General features: G+C 39.7%; 1 protein-coding gene across 1 annotated transcript in view; it reads left to right on the forward strand.

The window, feature by feature from the left end:
* The window catches only part of LOC136433153 (exportin-5-like), a 57,095-nt gene that overhangs the window by 12,166 nt on the left and 24,086 nt on the right, over window positions 1-20,843 (forward strand). Inside the window, exons 20-22 of the mRNA XM_066425031.1 lie at window positions 8,315-8,380; window positions 8,573-8,688; window positions 9,077-9,177. Coding sequence (XP_066281128.1) covers window positions 8,315-8,380; window positions 8,573-8,688; window positions 9,077-9,177 — 283 coding nt within the window. The remainder of the gene's footprint in view (window positions 1-8,314; window positions 8,381-8,572; window positions 8,689-9,076; window positions 9,178-20,843) is intronic.

The raw sequence follows: 20,843 nt of genomic DNA on the forward strand, positions 1-20,843 counted from the left end.
ACAACATCCACCATCATTATGCCAAGCTGATGTCTTAAGCTAGCGTGGCAGCCTGCATGCCAGCAAACTAAGTAAAATAAAAGATAAGTAAAAAAAACAGCCATTCAAATTCCATAGTTATTCTTAGACTGTTCCTAGTGAATCTTAATTTGTGTTTCTCTGCAGCTGTATCATTATTAACCAAAAGCTAATGCAGCTGCTTCTGGCAACATGGGAAACTTTCCCTAGGTTGTGCTATATGTACCAGATGATTACATGGGGAAGTGCTTTTCTCCTGCTATAGTCATTCTCTTAGGCCACATCAATTTTAGATGTCTTGAAATGGAAAGGATATCTAACATTTATTGTGTGGTTGTTTATGAACCTTTGAAATATTCTTAGTGACTCGCAGCAAATCTGTCCTGTTACAAAGTCTTTGTTAAAAAGTTTTGACAGATGAAACTGTTATAATTGTTTGAGAGTCTTTGCTCTGAACTGATACTTGATCTTACAAGATGAATGTGCTTTAAGTTAGAGTGGGGGAGCCTGCAGGTCTTGCTGATCAATCATGGCATGCTCTGACTTAGGCGCAATATAACAATGTGATTGATGTAATGTTGATATAGGAGCATTGTACTCATGTCTTACATACAAGTGTAAGACGTTAGTGCTGTGCTTATGTAAGGAGTCAACAAGGTTATCAATAGTGAGTTTGGAAGAGTGTGCTGATGAAAACCCTCTTTCCCAACATGATGTCTTCAGTGACCCTGAAACTGAAATTATGAGCTTGGATATTACATGTAGTGCTCATTTAGAGGGAGTGTGTAATGGGATTGTTCCCAACTTCAGTTGTCAGAAGATCATGATTTTCTTTTGGGCTTACAGTGGGGAATGGGGATGGAAAGTTGCTAACACTCCCAATGTGGCTAAGCTTACACAAGAATCCCCCCTCAAGAACTGTATTATCCATTTACGTACCATTGCTACCTTTTCAAACTATCCACATGCCTCCTTAGATACCTTAGACTAGTCCCTGCCTGGCTGCTATTGTCTAAAACTTGAATGACCTTGGACAATGCAGGTGACCTTGCCCCACTGGAGGCCAGTTAGTCAGCCTGATGTGTTTTGCTGAGATAGAAGGCTGAATGCCCTTTGTTGTCAGTGCTGATCTCCCATCGATCCAACACAGTGCATTCTTGCTATGGGTAGTGAAACTCATGTACATCCAATTTATATCTGGTTGGGGATTACTTGCATGTACATGTGCATTAGACTGGGCTGTAACATACAATTGATGGGCATTCTAAATGAAATTGGATTTACTAATGCAAGGAGAAGATAGTCGTAACTCCAATCATGCAGAAGCAACTAGAAGGCTTTTATTCTCTGTTGAAGGGTAGTTCATTACAGCCCACTTTGGTGTACAGTCAAACCTGTATTAGCGGTCACCTTTGCATAGCGGCCACCTGCCCATAGTGGTCACTTTTTGTCTGTCCCTTGGATTTTTCCCATTGACATAAGCATTAAGAATGAGGCTATAGTGGCCACCTGTCCAACGCAGTCGCGGCCAGACAATTTTCGGTTCCGCAAGTACAGTAACACTGCCAATAACGGTCACGGCGTGCCGGTAGAAGCCGCATCGCCACCGTATGCTGGGTTCAAAATCTTCATTTTTTATGCAGTTGTCAAATTTATGTGGACTCAACTTGATAGGATGATGATTAAAAAAACCCAGAATGTTTTATCTTTCTTAGAAAATCCATGGTTTGACACGAAGTCAAGTATTTCTTCTCATCGCTTGCGTTTGTACATTGTAGCAAATTTGACTATTTCTGTGCATTTCGACTGGACAAAGATTACGGCAGTTTTTTGGACAATACAACCTGCACTTGTATCTGATGCACTAAGTTCGAAATATTTCCGCTTTCCCGGGAATTGTGCCCAAACACGATTTTCAAAATGGCGCTATTAAGCAGCATAAAGGTTATCGGAAGACACCACTGTTATGGAGGTATAGTGTGCTAAATTTATTTTGCCGCAAAGTATCACTGAGAATAATTACTCAACCAAAAGCTTCAAAATAAAAATTACTATATGATGTAGAATTTGGGCTGTTGCAATTTTCTGAAAAGAAAAAAGCCCTCAAAAGAGCGACCTTCTTCTGAGTACCCTATGGTAGAAGCTGATCATGACAAGCCATGCGGGAAGCGAACCACCACAACAACAACAGACTAAGGAAAATTGTTGCCACGATTCTATAGACAGGTTTGACTGTATTTGTGTTTGATGGAAAGAAATCTTTACTCAGGGGTAAATTCATTATGATTCTAATGACCTTGAAAGTATGTGTCCTAAGGAATGGCGGCTGGCTCATTCTATGATTCCATTCCTAAAATAATCCTGTGTATATTTTTCTAACCACACTTTGCAGTGACAGCTCTTGATGGAATACCCAAACAAACAGCACTAGTAATCTCTAATTATGGTGTGCTAAGTTTAACCTGCAGACTGACTGAGTAGTGGCTTTATATAGAAGCATGACTGTATTTTTGGGTATGTTGGCTGGCTGTTTTGGGTTCTAAAGATATTTATACTCAGTTTGCACATGGTAGCTGTAAAGTGTTTGAACAATAATATGAGTAAATATTGATAACTTGATGGGATAAATATACTGTCCTTGTGTAAAAGTATGATTCATCCACACTAAGATGTGTTACAATACTATGTTATTCAACATTAGTGAATATACCGTAACATATATGTTGTCCCCTAAGATTTTATTTTATTGATTCGCATTAACATAATAATAGTTTATTGCAAATTGACAACATGAGCATGGAAAACCTCAGGGCTTAAGGTGGCTTTAAACCTTTTATGGACCCAAAGAATTCCTAAGTGACTCATTAACCCATATCAATTACTCACAAGCCGGTGCTACTTCTTACATAAAAGCACAAGGCATCCTCCTTAGCAGTGCACATTGCACTATTGATTAAACCCAACTCCTGAGTCCTCTGCAGGGACTGTAACAGAACTCTGCTGCTGCTGTTCAACATTAGTTTCCACACTGCTGGAGCTCATTGCAGCTCCAAGATCAATACTACAGAATCCTTCCACTTGCTGACTTTTATCTGACATCGTCTGGCTTTCACATCGAAAACTTTCCCTGCCTCTTCTTTTTGTCAATGATGTATTTCAATTTTTTCAAACTTGGGATCAATATTCCATGAAAGACTCTAAAAGTACTTCATAGAAATAAGCAGCCCTGGATGTCATCTTACGGCACATGTATGTCCATATCTAAGTTTATGGTCGTACATCCTTTTGTCACATCTTACATTGGTGACCATTGTCAGTCACAGCTTGATACAATTTACATTTTTTAAAGACCCTAAGGCTATACGTATTCTGTGTAGAAGTCTTGTGAGGTGGATTGTTCATCAAAGTTAAAGGACGTTCCAGCCCAGGTTTTTCCATGCATGTTCAGGTCATCTGCAGCCCAAAGATCAATACTACAGAATAATTTATCCACCGAGCCTCTTATCTAACATTGCCTGTCCTCCTTTCCTTACTTTGTATATTGCTGATGCATATCAAGTTGGCTAGCCATGGATTTCCCAATACACCGGTCAATTTCACTCCAGCTTATGCTATTTTTTGAGCCCCAAGCCTCATCTGTTGCATTGATTGCAGGTATTGTCAGATGGGGTTTTCCTGATATCATCCCATCATGGGGCTTACCCAAGTGTTTATCAATACAATCCTGAAATCTTTGCAAGCATCACAGATTACATGTAGTTCCATTAGAGCAGTTGTTCGATTGGATGCTGCATTTTGTTTTCCTGTAATAAAAGCCAGCCAAATTCTCCTTTAGATCGCACCAGTTTAATTTGTATGCTCTTGGATTCAAAAAGATAATACTAGTACTAAACTGGAAGATCAGCATGAAACACAGTTGCAGGGAGTAAATAGAGTCAGACTTAAGGACCTCAGTTTATTTTCATAATTTACTCTCCATTCATTTTTAGATAGACAAAGTCATGTAACAGAAACAAAGATATAGATTGGTGTGGCCTTAAGAGTCCAGTTTACATGATGGCTATATTGTAAATATCAGGATTGATAGCATTTAGAGGTACTTAAGAAAACGGATTGTGAGAATGTCAGCAGCAAAATGCTTTTACTGATGGCTAAAGGTGCAATATGGCTTGAGACAACTGTATGTAACAGGCTCTAGGCTCCCCTAAATCTGGGCTGGATGGCTTAATGTCCCCTCCAAAGGGAGATCTGGATTTGGAGCTTTGACAAAATTTGAAGTTTGATTTTATTTCTCAGGGAGTAGAATGTGCAGCATGGACATTTCTGCCTACTACCCATCCACAACCTTGCGATTAAGTCTTGTGGAAAATGAAAGAGACTGTAAGAATGATGTTGTTTGGCTGTATGCCAGGCCATGGACAATTACCCAGGATTGTATTATGGGAATGCTGAGACTTCGCCAATATTACTACCATCCGTCTGGTATTCACCCATGCTGTTCCCACGGACACAAGCTGATTGCCAGTTGTGCTGGTCCCACATAAATTGTTGGTCTTAAAAATGGACCCCGCAGGAGCTTGCAAATTCCAAGTCTTTTATTACACGGCTACCTTACCTTGAAAAATCTCCATGGTGGATGTTCAAATTTGATGCATTTATTCATGGTTCAATGACTGACAGAACAGCAGAATCTGATGCGATAATGTGGCAACCCTTTCCTTTGTTTGATACTTCACTGACAAGGAAATAATGTAGAGCCGTAGAGTACATGTTGTTTGTGGCCTGTAGGCTGGAACATAATTGTTCCTTAGGTATGATCTGGCAAACTAAGTATTTTAGACACAGAACAGAAAGTGACAGTAATCTACTCTCCTCAGGATGACAGACAAATCAGCTGGGTCCTGCTTAGTCTGCCTTAGGAGATGTCATCCTTCTTTTATGACCTCCTTAAAATAAGGAGATCTATCACCTTTAACAGAGTTGTTCAGTTCTGAGATGATGGGATTATTTCTAAACCAGGTCATTGTGCTAATGTCTTGGTATATGATGATAGTGATATGGCATTTCTTCAGGCAGTTCAGAACAGAACAGAATAGCCATCAGCATATTGATTTTGTTAGTGTTCTCTTCCCTGTCACAGACTTCTTTCTTGGTGGCAGCACATTGAGCAAATTCATTGGTTTAAAATGAATTATGATAGGAAGAAGCAATGAAAAAGAAAGGTTTGTTGCCTGGTAAAATATTTTTGTCAATACATATAGATGTTACTGTGGTTCTTTGTCACTCCTTACCTTGGCAGTCAACCTCAATACTGCATTATTTTTAAGACATTGCTGAAAAGGGTAATAAAAAAATACTGAAAATATTTTTTGGGTGAAAATTTAAATTTTAGCAAAAAATACTCTTCCAAGTTTCTGGTAGCCTGTAGGTTGTGTAGCGCATAACCCTACTCTCTCACTGATGACAGCTGAGATGGTACAGAGTCGCCTCATGTGGAACTGTAACAAAGGCCATGATGACTGTCTTGTCTGGATTGGTTCCTAGAAGATAAGCGCTGGGGATGCGTACATGTAGGAGGCCGTTGACTCTTGTTAAAGGTCACTGACGTTGCATCGTTCCTTTAGCTTTAGTCTGACGCCTACGATGGTCTCAGATTACCTGCTTCTACGTCTCTAGTTAAGAGAATCATTCTTCACTCTCGGGGAGCAGCAAACAACTCCATGAGGGTTGATGTGTGGCAGTACAGAGTGAGTAGATTTATGAAAACAGAACTAGAAGTGGTAAGGAAAGCTCCTCATTAAATATGATAAGCTAGCTGTAGCTTCATTCTGTCTGACTTTATATCCTGATGATCCATCGTCTCCCCACAGTTTGGGTTTTTTCTATTGTACTCCTTTACTGGTGTAATTTAGACTCAAACACAGTGACTTTTTACTTGCATCCAATTTGTCATGCAAATTCCTTGCATATTAAATGGCAAATGCAGTGAACTTCTGCTTTATGAATATTTGACCATAGTAGTGTGATGTCCTCTCCCATTCTATACCCTGACTTGTTTCCACACCACACCACACCACACCACACCACACCACACCACACCACACCACACCATAGGTATACATCTGTATCTGGATCTATATTGCTGGCATTTAAATCGCAGAAACTGGCGTCTTATCTCAGTGGATTGCCAATCTAAGGTAATATGTTCCTGGTAGCCTATCATAGTTGTGCCAGACACATTGGAGATGCTAAAAACACCTCACACTATAACCATAGAATGGACCATGGTGTCTTTTCTCCCTACATTTGTTTCCAAAGATAAGGGGTCCTGCAGATTTGTAGAAGCTCATTAACACAATGTACATACTGACATTGACTGAAGGTCATTTGAACTATTTGTTGCCCTCACCCCTCTACATGACATTGTATGAATGCCAAGGATGGGGTTGGTGATAATGACTGGTTTATTTGCAACATGTGCACACATACCATTGCAGCCTTATCTGGCTGAATTGGGGTATGAGACAAAGAGCATTTCTTAAAATTCATTAAAAATCCTTCGATATCTCTACACTAAAAGGTAAGGTACTATTCTTAAATCTAGAAGTCCTGCAGCTGAACTGCGTGAAGTTGTCCTTTGTTCTTAGTTCTCTGCCATGTAAGCGGAGGCAGCCAGCTAGAGAAGGTGGGGGATTTAGATATAGACAGTGCAAAGTTCACACAAAAATTATGGCTTATGTTACAGAATACGTTCAATGAAGGGATATTTTGGGGGACATAAGTTAGTGTCTGATCCATCCCTAGGTGCTACTTGTATGCTCCTGTTGGCTTTTAAAGGTGCATATTTGTTAAAAGGCCATGCTTCTTCTTGCCCTCCCATGTGCTAAGTATATATATATATATGTTCTCATATCTCAAAAGACAAAGTAGGGACACTAGTACTTGGGGAAACTTTGAGCGTTGGTACGTAATTTCATGGAATGGCCAACCCTAGGTACAACCTGTCTGTTCCTTGTGACTTATAGATTGTGACCCTTACAACCCTGCTGACCCCTGACATTAGAGAAGATACAACCTTCACCTACACAGACCATAAAGAGGTTAATGAGGACTTTTTAGACCAGTCTTATTTCAGAAGAGGGAACACGTAGGAAGTCCTAAGGATTTTATGAAATGTTGTTAGCACATGCTGACAGTCATTTGTGCTGTACAAATGACACTTAATGCTGTAAAAGATAATGTTAGGACCATTGTAGAATCAATCTGCTTAAGTTGGTGTCTGGTCCAATGAAATTGCCATCCCAAGGTACTACATTGAGGTCGTCTTGGCCTGTAAGATACATTTAACACCCAGCTCACCCCCTGACATTTAAAGAAGGGCAACTTTGACCTACATGTATGTACAATGCAGTAACATTAAGAAGATTTTTATGTGTTTCCTTCCTAAAGTTTCAAAAGATAATAAGCTTTTGAGATATGTATAGAGTCATTTACACTTGAAGGATGTCATAGGCATTTCCCACTGGTGTCAGCTTTGTACATACTATTAAGGATAGTAGAAACTATATGATACAGTCTGGAGAATATGGTCAGCCTTAGACATAGACACCATTATGATATTCTAATTTGTAAACCAACTTGCAAGTTAAGATCTGGATCTAGGAATCTTTGTGGAGTCTTTACCATTGTTAGATCATACTCAGTGCTATTTTAAAAAAGAGAAAACCTCAGCAGTGGGTTGATAGCACTGGTAACTATTATTTGTGATCAGGACAGTGCTTCTTGTTCTTTTCTGGGTTGGTTTTAGGTATTTAGTATTATGTCCAGTGTAAATGTCATGTAACACTCACAGATTTACACATTCAGAAACTGGACATTTGTTAGCTCTATTGATAATTCCCACTTGAAAATTACTGCATAACCACCTTGATAGCTTAATACCTTTATAACAGGCTGTGATCGGCTACTTAAGGGATTTTGTGAACTGGAGTAAGTGTCAGACAACCTTTGAATCAGTACTAAGTGCTCCAGTATACATCTGTATCAGATCTATATTGCCGATCTATATTGCCGGAGTAACATACCAGCTTTGCAGGCATGCTGTGTGGAAGCAGCTGGTTAAATTACATTGAGCGACCTGTCACACCTAACTTTTCACATCTGACATTGTTTAAAGCTACATTTTGTATCTAGTCAGGATGTATATATAGGTTGGCTAAGGAGCTTTGAGGTGATCTGTAATAAGATTTTTGAATTCAGTCTGAACAATTTGTGTATTTTTTTCAATTTTGCATAGGTGCTGTACTGTATCAACATGATGCTGGGTTTGGTCAAGAGGTGTAAGTGGCCTCAAGACAAAGAGGTAAGTTGAAAGAGTTTTGTTCTTTGATTTTCCAACAGAAACATTGAAACAGACATGGTAAAATGTTTTTTTCTTCTTCCAAAATGGCAGTTCTGTCGTTCAGTTGCAACAACACTTACATGACTTTGCTTCCTTTTCTTGCTGTAACTGTGATAAGTTATCACCATTCTCTGCTGTTTATTTTGTGTACAGGAGGCCATGAGAGGAGGGTTTGTGCTGGGACAGAGTGGGGATGGTGCGGTGGTGTACAGAAACCCATCCACAGCGCACATCATCCCCTTACTGGAGAACCTCCTTGTCCTCTCCAGGTAGGACAGAACTTTACACAACTCATATTATATGCTGTGGATGCCATTGACTGGAGTTGTACATCTGATATTGTGAGAGAATGAAACATTTAGCCCATATTGAGCATGCTGATACAATTTCATGTATCAAGATTCTGTTAATAGAAGTGTATATGACATTTAAGTCATGGAAACAACAATTTCTTCACAACTCAAGTGCATACTTTTGCTGGCAATCGATCCTGACTTCAGCCTGTGTCTGCTCCCACTTAAGGGTCAAACTTACCCCTCACGATCAGTCTTTTGTGAAGATGTGGCGCGAGTATGTAAGGTTGGCTTGAGGTTGTCCACTACTAATTGCTTACTCCTCATGATCAGTTGCATAAATTTTTTTTTTCAATGCTTCCAGGACCCTGAATGGAATCTGGCTGCCTGACATCCGCAGTAAGGTTCATGCTGACTTCACCAAGGCCTACGACCTGCAGGAAGCGGAAAGGTTGTGTGTTCTCGGTGAGTTCTGTACTGTTGTTTGTTGGATGGTGTTGTCTAGGGAGCCAAACCACGTCTCATTGCAACCAAGGACTGAGCTTTGAGAGCCAAGTGAGCAAGGGTTGGGAGGAATTGCTGTTTAGTGCTAAGCCCTGTTATATGACAGTAGTTGCCTCAGGAGTGACCGTGTGGTGCTAAAGCATCCCCTACTCTTTTTGAGAAATGTGTTGGTTCGTTAAGTTACTCATGGTATAATTCTTCTTAAACATGGACCCCACTGCTTACAATGTCTCTTTCAAAGGACTGTAACTTACAGTGTAAGTGTAACATCTACTGGTAGTGTTTAAATTGGACCACAGACAGCCACCAGATGTACCAGAATTCGAGCCCCTGACATTATTAGCCAGTAGACAACTATAGGTTATGTTGTTTGTCCTGGACCAGGGGGAAGAGAATGTGCCACTCAGTCCATCTTGAATGTGGTACAGATTTTCTGCTGCTGCTTTTGTGTTATACTTTGTGTTACTTTGGTTGAGTTCCCGCTCTAACCGAACTTGAAAGCTTTCTCCACTCTACCCTATCTTCCATCAGAGATTGGATTTCGTTCACTTCGGTAAGGTTTGTATCAGTTCTTAGGGTATCGATGAAGGTGCCTTTTGGTCTTCCATGGCTTCTTTTCAGATTTTTATACCACGATTCTTCTGTGGTATATAGTAAAACTTACATGTACTAAGACTTGAATCCCCTCCTCTTGTACATGTACATACAATGTGGGCAGTAAGCTTCCTGCACTGTGTTAGATCTTTGGCCATGATTTCTCCACTGCCCTTGTTAGCCCCTCCACAGAACTGGTTAGAAGAGTAAGCTTTACATATATATGAACCTTGGTTCTTATCTAAAGGCGCAGGCTGCTTGCATTTCAGCCCACGGATGTGGGCCATCTTACAGATGCACTCTGTCAGCTCATCGATAACAAGTTTTGTTTAGAACAGCCATTTGTCACAACTAGTATGATACCTCTCCTGAGAGGGGAGGCCTGCCACTGCAGCTTCAGAGGCTTGCTTGTAGATACATCCTCATTAACCTTGATGATCCCAGCAAGCTGCCGGTGCACCAGTAGCTCACCTGTCTCTTTTTACTGTGTCTCTTGTTTGAACATACTTGGTTTGTAGTTTTTTTTGGTGTTTACTGGATTTGTAATTCCATTTATTTCCAAAGCAAAGCAAGTAAATGACTTATCATTAGTACCGTCAAGCTTTCAATGTTTGGATGCTGGTTGTATGTTGTGCATCTTTCCTTCAAATCACATTTTAGGAAACACCCTATATTTTGTGTCCATTATTTTTCTTCCCTGGATGTTAGGTACCCTTCCTGGGCCTCTAATCAGTTACCAGACTGTTAATAAACTGATATTTAGTCTGAAGTATATATATATAATGTTGTTATCATATCATTTTACTGTCTATGCATTATCGCTGCTGGAAAAGTGAGTCAGTCATTGCACTCAGAGGTTGAATTAATGTATTAAAGAAATGTAAGTCAAAATTAAAAACGTTGATATATTTTTTGCCAAAATTACATTGTCTATGTCATATTTTTATCATGCTAATTGACTGGTGTATTGGCAGGAATCCATTCCGTTTCATTGCAAAGTTAAGTATTGCTTGCATCATAAAATGTCTTGATCTCTCAAAGTGGCTATTTACGTGACCGTTTATTGATTTTTCTGTAGTTTTGCATAGGGCTGGTACAGAAACCCAACAGCTGAACAGGATAAATCCCAGCTGTAAAGCCCTTAAGGGCAGCTTACCAAGGAAGCTCTTGATGTTGAATATTTGATGGCCTGAATGCCATGACCCTCTGAAGTACTACAGCTCTTACCAGTGGTATGCAAATTAGGCTTAAGGACTCAGATGGCTGGGCTTGTGGAACAGAAGTTATATTGCTAACCACACGATAGCACTCTGGCCACGGCATGCTACCTGATTAATAGAGAATGATAAGTTGATTTGTTAAGTGTATTTCTGTCAACTTGGCACATTGTCTTTGAGCAGGCCTTGGTGACTTCTACATGTAGGTCACATGCACTTCTAGACTCTTAAAAAATCAATAGATTCTAAAATTTTATGACTGTAATTAATGACACCCTTATTGGCATAAAAAGAAATCAGATGTACCTTTGTATAAGCTCTTACTGTACATGTAGATAATGAAATATTCAACAATTTGAGAATTTCTTGTACATGTAGTTAATGGAGGTACTTAGCACCATTACATCAAATTGTATAGTCTTTTGACATAATGTTCATTAGTTGCTGTGTAGTACCAAGCAGAACTGTCACATCCCTACACATGTAATGTAATGTAAGAAGAATAACTCACAAAATAGCACAAAGTGTTTAAAGTTGACATATTGCTCATTACTGCCTCCTGGATCAGCCTGTGTCCTTGCTGATAAGGATAATGGGGTAACATGACAAATGCAGAACGACAAATGCAACATTATATATGTTCATAATCCATAGGACTTTGCAGGAAAGATTGAGCAGGTGGCAGCCGGTTTATAGTCATATCATTAAAGCTTACTTTATTGCAGTCATGGAATTAAAACCTGTGACTGGAGTTTTCAATTTTGCTATAAAATATCATTAGGGGATTAATGCTCTTTAAATTTCTTGCTTGCTAGCTTCAGGCTCTTTTAGACAATGATCACTAGATAGACAATAAATGACCTGAAATCTTATCCCTGCTTTTCTCTGTTTATTGACAGATAACGTTAGCAAGCTCTTGTTTATATGACTGCCTTCATGCTGTGTGGTTGTAGCATAGATCTAACTGCTGTCTTCTCAGCTAGTGGCAGTAGGGTTGGGCTAAATACAACGTTTAGTGTCCTGTAGCAGTGAGACTATTTTTTCATGCATTCACACTTGGCCATACTTCTCTTAAGAAATGCAGTGGGTCCTTTTAGTGCTCCATGCGAAGATTTCATGAAGGTAAGATTCTTTCTCATTCTGGGTATAGAACTCCAATGTTGGGACAGGATTTACAGTTGTGTTTGTAATCCAGAGCTGTCACTGTTTACAGATGGACAAACATACGTTAGCTGCTATTATGACATTCATTCATTTATCCATCCATCCTTGCATTCATTCGTTAAGAAATGCTGTTCAGTCAACATGAATGTCGTCAGGTAGGAGTGATCCATTCCTATAAGGTTTGCCAGATCACCAAGCTGATGCTGTTTTATTGTGATCTATTGGGCATCACACGGCTTGTATTCCCAAACTTGCAGCAGTCATTAATCAGAGGGAGCTTTGGGAAATGCATTCGCTGAAATTTGGTCATTAGGGGGCGAATCTGATAAATGATTTGTAGAAGTCAATACATAATACAACACTTTTCACCTCGAACCAGTGCAGACCAGTCCTAGGTCTGTCCCAGATTTCCTGGAAAAATGTTAACCTGAAATTACAGGTATTCCTGCCTCAAGACCGTTAGACGTGTGTGACCACTTGTGCATAGCAATGCTTTCATGTTAGACAAATTAAGATTCCATTGCAACTTCCATGGTAGCTTACTTATTATGATTAGATAAGGGATGGGATAGGACACATCAAATATTGGCAGAACACTTGGCATTCATGAGTAGAAGATATTCCGATATACAAATGAGGATCACAGTCGCAACATTTAGATATGCCAGAAAAGTACTTTTGAGTATGAATTATGTTACAGATGATTTCCAGAATCTAATAATGAACTGGAGTAGCCTTACTATGTTGGTACCCTAGTATAGTATTATAGAACTGGTACTTAATATGTATTGTAAGCAGTGGATTCATAGCCATTTCTAACTTCCTGAATTCTTGTTGATGTGTTAGATGTATACCTACATGTACATCTGTCAGGCATTTTGTTGTTTTGATGGAATGTGGACTTCAGTTTCCGGTCATCAGGGTTACTACATTAGTCTTTATGTAGCTTTGTCAATTACCGCACCATTTGTTGTGGCTAACCTCCAGAAATTGGGAACTTCAAATCGACCAATAGGCATACAAACCACTTAATACTCATGACACTACGGTGTGTTGAAATGAATGAACTGTAGTGGTGACGATGAGATTTATATAAAAATCAATGACTCTGTGGTTGATTGGTTGATTAGGTGGTGTGTGGGGGTCGATGAAACTGGCCTGGCAAATGTCTGGCAGCGGGGGAACATCCAGTTCAGCCCAGTCCAGTCTAGTTTGTGTAACAAATTGAACTGTTACTGCCCAATCAAGTCCTCACAGTGGTAGAGGCACAATTTATCCAGTTCAGTCTGGTCCTACCCTGTCCAGTCTGAGTCATTCTCTGAGCTCCATACAGGTGGAATATTGAGAAAACCTGAAATATTGATGGCAGGAAGCCGCGGTGTGGATTTAATCTCTCTAGGGGGCGGGATTTGTGGGAAGGATGCTGTTGTAATTCTTTTCCAGGAACCATGGGGTTAAATCACTTCCTGGGAGAGAGCACTTATTGTCTAAAAGATTGAAGTGTCACAGTCTGACTCATTTAGGTCACAGTATTCCCTACTCTATCTTTTAGAGGTATAGTTTTTGGTAACATAAAACTTTGTGTTGTAATATTGGCTGTGATGAAGATTTTACACATTGCAAGTGTTTTGGAAACTGGATGACTGCAGAATTTCAGGGATTCTCTTTCTCTCTTGTCTGCATCCTTTTGGTCCAAAAGTCAAACTGAAGAAGTCTGAATCAATAAATCCATGAAGCTATTACTAGTTAGAGGAGGCAGCCATGACCCAGTGAACCTGAAGGTCTTGATCTTTTGCCCGGTACTTGTGTGGAAATTTTGAATGAGCATTCACTTCCCTATTTGTCTTTCATGTTCAGCTTAAAGAAATCAGGACCAGTTGGCTTTATAGAATCAAGCTTTAGTACAGTATAAAGGAATGCACAGTAAAGCTAACCATCTGCTTTATCAGGTAACTAGTACCGTAGTTTATTACAAATAACTGTACAGTATGCAAGCCTGGTATCATCACTCTGAAATCATTTACTCATTGATGAATAGCATTACTCTACTGTTACTAGTGTTAGCTAGAGAGAATAAACTTGGGACAGTGGAATGCTCTTGACAAAATAAACCTTTACTTGAAAATCCACTTTTCCATTCTGTTCATGCACCGAATCAAATGAAATGAATTAGTATGTTTTTTATCACTTGGAGGGCAGTATACTCTTGATCCAGGCTACCAAATGGCCATCAAAAGTGACCTATGGCCTGTAAATTGTTTTAACTTGACCCTTTTGAGCTTAGCCCCATGATGACCTGCAAGTCTTCATAAAGAGCGTTCTGTTTTGTTCCTGCAGCCAATTGTATCTAGAGTGGGGTGGAGGTCACTTTGCCATTTAGATGTTACCTATGTCCCTGTAACACATGAAAAGACAGGAAATTACATTGAATATGGCACACTGCAGGAAATTAAAATCGACATGTAGTTTTAAATAGGTGGGAGCTCTTCTTCAAACTTCAAATGGCCGTTATGACAAGGGCAGATGCTGTGTATGGTATACATCTTCAGTGTTCTATTATTGAATCCATTATTTTGATGGGTACAAATGAACATTGAACGATTGCTCACAGCTTACAATATGTTGTACTAAGGACTACTTTTCAAACAACATGCCAGACTGTTAAACTCAAGATCTTCAAATCTAAAAGCATAGCCACTGACCACAGGACGTAAGTACTGGTAGTGGAAGATTCTTATCAAAGAAGTTATGGCTTCAATCAATCCTTTATTCTCCTGAATGAGTTACATCAGCAACTCAGTTATGCATGCAGCAGGGCCACAGCATGAAAAGCTGCTCATTCACTTATTAATGCAAACAGTGTTTGATGCTCAGTCAGCTGAAGTATCAAAAAGCACCTCATTGCCTTGGACCCAGAAGATGCCAGCTAAGGTAATCAATTTACCCGCTGTTCACATCTGTTCTGGAATTTGTGATTACGAGACTCTATTGGGTTCAAGAATCTATTAGTAGATCTGAAAGATGTTGCGACTCCTGTACATCCATCATCGTTTATGATGTTTATTATCCTCTCCCTGGGAGACTAGGATTACTGCACGGCATGATCACTGGGGAACGGAGTATTGGAACAAGTCTGTTTTATGAGGAATGGTATTTTGTGCACTGAGCTGCTATGTTCTAGGGTACAAAACGGGTTACTGTCTTTATTGTGTATAGTGAATTATTTTGCCTAATTTCACCATTGATGACTGACATTGCTTGAGTGTAGGTTTTATTACAATGTGTATTTCTTTTTGGTTTAGATAGGAGTTATATTCATTTCATTATATATCATTTATTATTTGTCTCAGGCAAGTCACACAACACATACACATATCTAAAAAAGAAAACAAAGACATTTACAGTTGTAACTTTCTTACACAACTTTCTTTTGCTGCCCATGTATTAAGGATGGCACATGCTTTAAACCTTTTATTACCTTACTGTTTGCATAAGTAAAACCTACCCCAAAATACAAAGCATCCAGCTTGTGACTCCAGAATATTGGACTACCCAAACTGGCCTCTGGGGTTTGGTTCAGGAATCAGCCCAGTGGTAAACCTGCCCCAGATGGGACAGGAGCCAGACAAGGATCAAGGAAGGGCAAGAATATCTTGACATGCATATCAGTCCTTTTATTTCACATCATGAAAAGGACGTTTACATCTGCTGCCATCCTGTCTGTACTTTATCTGTATATGTAATGTTGCCTGTAGTTTATCACATTGGGAAGATCAGACTTGCGTTTATATTCCTTCCTGCTGGATAGACTATATCAGTGAAAAATAGGGTGCCCTGGGTGCTTATTACAGAGTTGAAAAATCTTTTTGACAGTTATGAATAGATACAAGGTTGCATTGGAGGGGTAAAACTGCACATTGGTAACAAAAAATTCAGATTTATGGTGATAAAAAGGATCTTTGACAGTTATGCATGTACACATAGTTGGAGTCTGCGCATGGGTGGAAATATTCTGGAGAAAATGCCCCTTGGGTCTTGGTGTAACAAATGGCAGCAGGCTGATAGGATTGAAGCAAATTGTCTGCAGTCTTACAATCCCTCAACGACTGTAGTGGGAAGTCTTCACTTCTCACATTGCTCTACTACAAATTAGTGCTGGGGGAAAAACAAGTAAGCTCCATTTCCAAAACACAGGAAATTGTTAGTGGAAGGCTGAGGCTGGTGTTGATTGATAAGGTTAAGGTTAGTCTCCAATAAGTGCAATCATTTCCTGGAACAATTCATCTAGCTGTTCACTGGTCTGTTCCAATGTTTACAACAAATAACCTAACAACCCTTCCCGGTCTTTTGTCTATAACATTCTTTTGTAGAATACATCATTCTATGTTTCTTTTCTTTTTTATGCATTGGAGAGATTTAAGCTTGACTACTCATTCTGTAGAGCTTGTATGGAAACCTCACCATGAGTTGATGTCTGTTGAAAACAAACACGATTGTGCTCAAAATATTGCAATACCCTCGCTGGTAAAAACCCATGCAGGCCCCAAGGGGTTTGCCTTTTACTGTGCTTTGCACCACTTGTGATGGTAATGTATACATGTGGCAGTAATTGTCCTTGGTGCTGAAAATGCATCATCTAAATGTGAAATTCCTTTCTGATAAACAGCCTGGTGTACAGAATAAGGTGAAAATTAATGCATTGCTGTCCTTGGTGCTGAACAAGGAGTGGGTTTATCTTATGCTTCAGTCCCAATTGGAAAAATGCCACCCCACCACCACCCCCCGGTAGCTCACGGGCTACTTTTTGCCACTTTGGGGTGTGACCCCTACGTGGCCCCTTGGGACACCCTGCAGCTGCCAGGCTATTTTTGGGCATGGCCAGGCCCTGTGGTGAGCTTAACTCGGACTTAAATTCAATGTGGGACCCTGTAACAAATAGACGCTGTGAGCTAATCATGCGAGCACCGGAAGGTATCCCCCAGTACAAATTTCTGGCTTCGGGGCCCGGCCTGGGACTATACCCCCGACGGGCACCAGCACAATTTGGACCAAAGTATAAGCTGGCTCTTTGCAGCATTAGTGCTGCATATGTTTGGAAGTACCATGGCGTACATGTGTACATCTTTATTCTCAATGGTTGAGACAAAGTCTGGTCTTGGCAATTCAGAATTAAACAACATTAATTCTGTTTTTAGATGTTTATGTCAGTATTAATGGACTACTGAGTAGCAACAATCAATCAACAAATCAAGCAAGTTGCTTTCCTTTTCAAGAATCCTCACATTTTCACTCTTCAATTAAGATGGGAATGAGTGAATGGAAATACCTCTGAAAACCAAAAGTAAATGAACAGAAGCTGATTACAGGAAAGGTATAGGCCCTCACTTGTACCACTTTTTCATCCCCCATGTAGGGAAAATTCAGGAAACTCTGCGTGATATTTCCTGTTGATTGGCATACCATTGACTTCTTGGATCGGAAATGACAGTTTAAACCTTGTTATGGTGGCAATAAGACCATACAAATATGCAGGATCCCGATGGATTCCCTAATTAGATTCCTGTCACAGTACCAAGCTCTCATATCCCCTACTTATCATGTTACAGTCATGGCTGGTGGTTGGAGTTTTAGCTGGTTTTAAGCGGCTTTGGAAACCAACACGTGGAATGGGCAATTTCAGACAACAAGAGTCACATTGATACCAGTGCTGCTCTGGTATAGTTAACCTTATTACCATAGTAATAGTTATCAAACTACCAAAAGATGTTCTTGTCAAGATAAGATGGAAGATGTTGATGTATAACAGGATCAAAAGTGAAGACCAAAGGGGTCATTCCCATGCAGCTAACACCATTGTGCCATCAAGTTTGAAAGCACAGTTAGTAACGCTCAAAGGGATGGATAGGCCCGTCTTATGGGGGAGGCATGCAATGACGTCAATGGGGGTGATTTATCTTTAAATGAAAGTTAATAGCCATGGTCGGTGTGCCAAGAAGCTCCTTCTGCATCCATTCTGGCGTCTCTGAAGCAATCTTGTGTCATTAAGAAGTTAAGCTTCTAGACACCAAGTTTGAAAAGACGTGCGGCCATCTTTGGCTGAAACCCTTTTAAAGGTCTTTAAGGGCCGTGAGGCAGGATGGGCTTTTAGTTCTTAAGACTTTTAAAGAGTACACGTGCATGAAAAACAGGTGATTGATATAAGGGTGATGGTGTGGATGGTTTCATGTCCTCTGTCAAGGTTGAGCTGGGTTGGCTGTTTGAACCGTACAGGGGAAGGCCATTAGCTATGATTTACTTGTTTCACAAGATCCTCACATTGTCAGTTATGCTCTCATCACTTGTAAGTTTTGACTTCTGCTGTTAGCATGTCCTGTCACTGGTATATTTTATAATGCTTCATTTCTATGGGTTTTTCATTTGTCTGGAATATGTGTAAACATGAAATAAGACTGAAACATGGCAAATCGTGTGGTAAACTCTTCACAATTCAGCCCCTGCATGAAAGAGCAGTTGTCCCACCCAAACACAAATACAACTACAACTACTTTACCAGTACATCACACACAATGCCCCTGTTACCCTTGAAGCTGGTGTTCAATGATTAGATATTAGAGAAGATTGCTGAGCAAAACTGCACCTTAAGAAACCCTGATCAATTCATTTGTATGCATAACATTGATTATTACAAGGCTTGTTTTGGCACAGCATCTGCCAGTGCATCTCAGGAGCCCCACATCTTTTCCCTTTCCTTGCTTCATTTCAAGGTAATCTAAGGCATGTCAAATGTCAGCAGCTGCTGCTTTTCATTACCAACCCTATCCACATCAATCCCTTAGTTACAATGTTCCATGCTCTCTGGTTTTACAGTGGAACTAAGCTGCCTAGGCCTTGACATTTTTGCTCATAAAGATAATCATACATTCATAATGCACATGTCTGAAAAAGATTGCAGTGGGTGGATATTGGTATAATCGCTATATTCTGTAACTTAAATCAAATAAGATTAGATGGTTGTGTCATGTATGTTTTTGTTGATATCCAACCATTATAATATCACTGCAAGCCACTAATTTATCTGTGTAGTTTTGTTAGGTTAACATGATAAACTAGATTTATACTTTATTTCTTGCGGGCTTTTTTGCTGTCTGAATGGAGATGATAATGGTGAAGTACATGTATTTGGCTCACAGATGTAATATTCCAGTGATGCAATATTCTGTTAGAATAAGGAAAACCACATAAATGTAAGATCAGTTTCTGTAATATAGGGTCTTGAAAAGCTCATTTCAAACTTTTCTTACATTGTGTATTTTCTTTTCTGTTTCGTTAAAAATCATACAATGAGCAAAGTGAAAAAGATATTTCCAGACAAGAAATTGTAACCTTGCTGATGTATGATACATATGCATTGTACATTGTAGATGACAGTGATGTATAATTCTACATGTAAGCCAATGTCGTATATTGACTTCACATGTTTTTTATTGGCCTCCCTTGTCCATTTGTTCAGAATAGCAGTCAAAGAAATAACTGGTCAGGATTCATCAGAGCCTGTGTGTGATTGTTGCTTGTTTAAGCTGTCCCTTAGGTATTATCTAATGGACGTTGGTGCCTTTCATGCCATGGAAGACAGATGGGAGTTTTGCTAGATGTGAGGCCAGTGGCTAAAACCTCACCTTGTGGGAAGACTTCCATTTAAACCATCCAGGTGAATATCCTTAAGGGGCTTGTAACATCAGGTATGATGGACAGTTGGTATGAAACGATGTCCGTACCAGCTCTTTGGAATATGTGCGGGCATTTCTTGGAAGATGTCGGAATACCCTGCAGTGTGATTATGTCATGAAATGGCGCCATTTATTGTTTATGGTCCTGAGCGGCGAGCGCCATTGGCCATTTTCCTATTAGAAATCAATTTCCGTCCTAATGACAATTTTGATGCAGCAAGCTTCCGGGATTACAGAAAATGCATAACATTCAATAAGGGTGCTTCACTGTGGGATCGACACAACAACTTATCTACTTTAGTTCCTGTTACAAGTTTGATGCCCAAATGATAAATGCTATGCTAGTCTTTTATTTTGTATTCTTTAAATGGATACTTCAAAGCAAAAACATTTTGTCCAATTAGATACTGTAAATGCAGAAATGTTCGCGGTGGATTTAAGTTTGCGGTTTTCGCTGTGAACTCTTTAACGTTAACTGTCTTGTGCTTAGCTATCTCGGTGTCTGACTGGCTGTCCGTAAAGCTGCCAGTGTTTTCATTATTGGACTGTAACGCTAATATCGTTACAAAAGCGAACTTAAAACACTCCATTTTCTCCCTACCATGAAATTAAATCCCTGCAAACTTAAATGCATTTACAGTACTCCATTGCCATTTTTTTGAAAACTCTTGGCTAAAAGTCCTGTAGCTGGCATCTTGTTTGTCACGTAATATGTGTCCAAAGCTATTAAGGTACTAATTTACTCAGTGACACATATGATTTCAACAAACTGTTTCACAGAAGTTGGCTTGGAGTTATTTGAAGGTCTCTCAAAAGCATATCTCATTTCCTGGCATACAACATCCTTGACTACCAGTGTGTATGGCTGAACATTTTTCAATCCTGCCTTGACCAAATTGCTTCCCAGCATGGTATGCCATTACTG

Source organism: Branchiostoma lanceolatum, chromosome 4, assembly GCF_035083965.1.
Source record: "Branchiostoma lanceolatum isolate klBraLanc5 chromosome 4, klBraLanc5.hap2, whole genome shotgun sequence".
Classification (NCBI taxonomy): domain Eukaryota; kingdom Metazoa; phylum Chordata; class Leptocardii; order Amphioxiformes; family Branchiostomatidae; genus Branchiostoma; species Branchiostoma lanceolatum.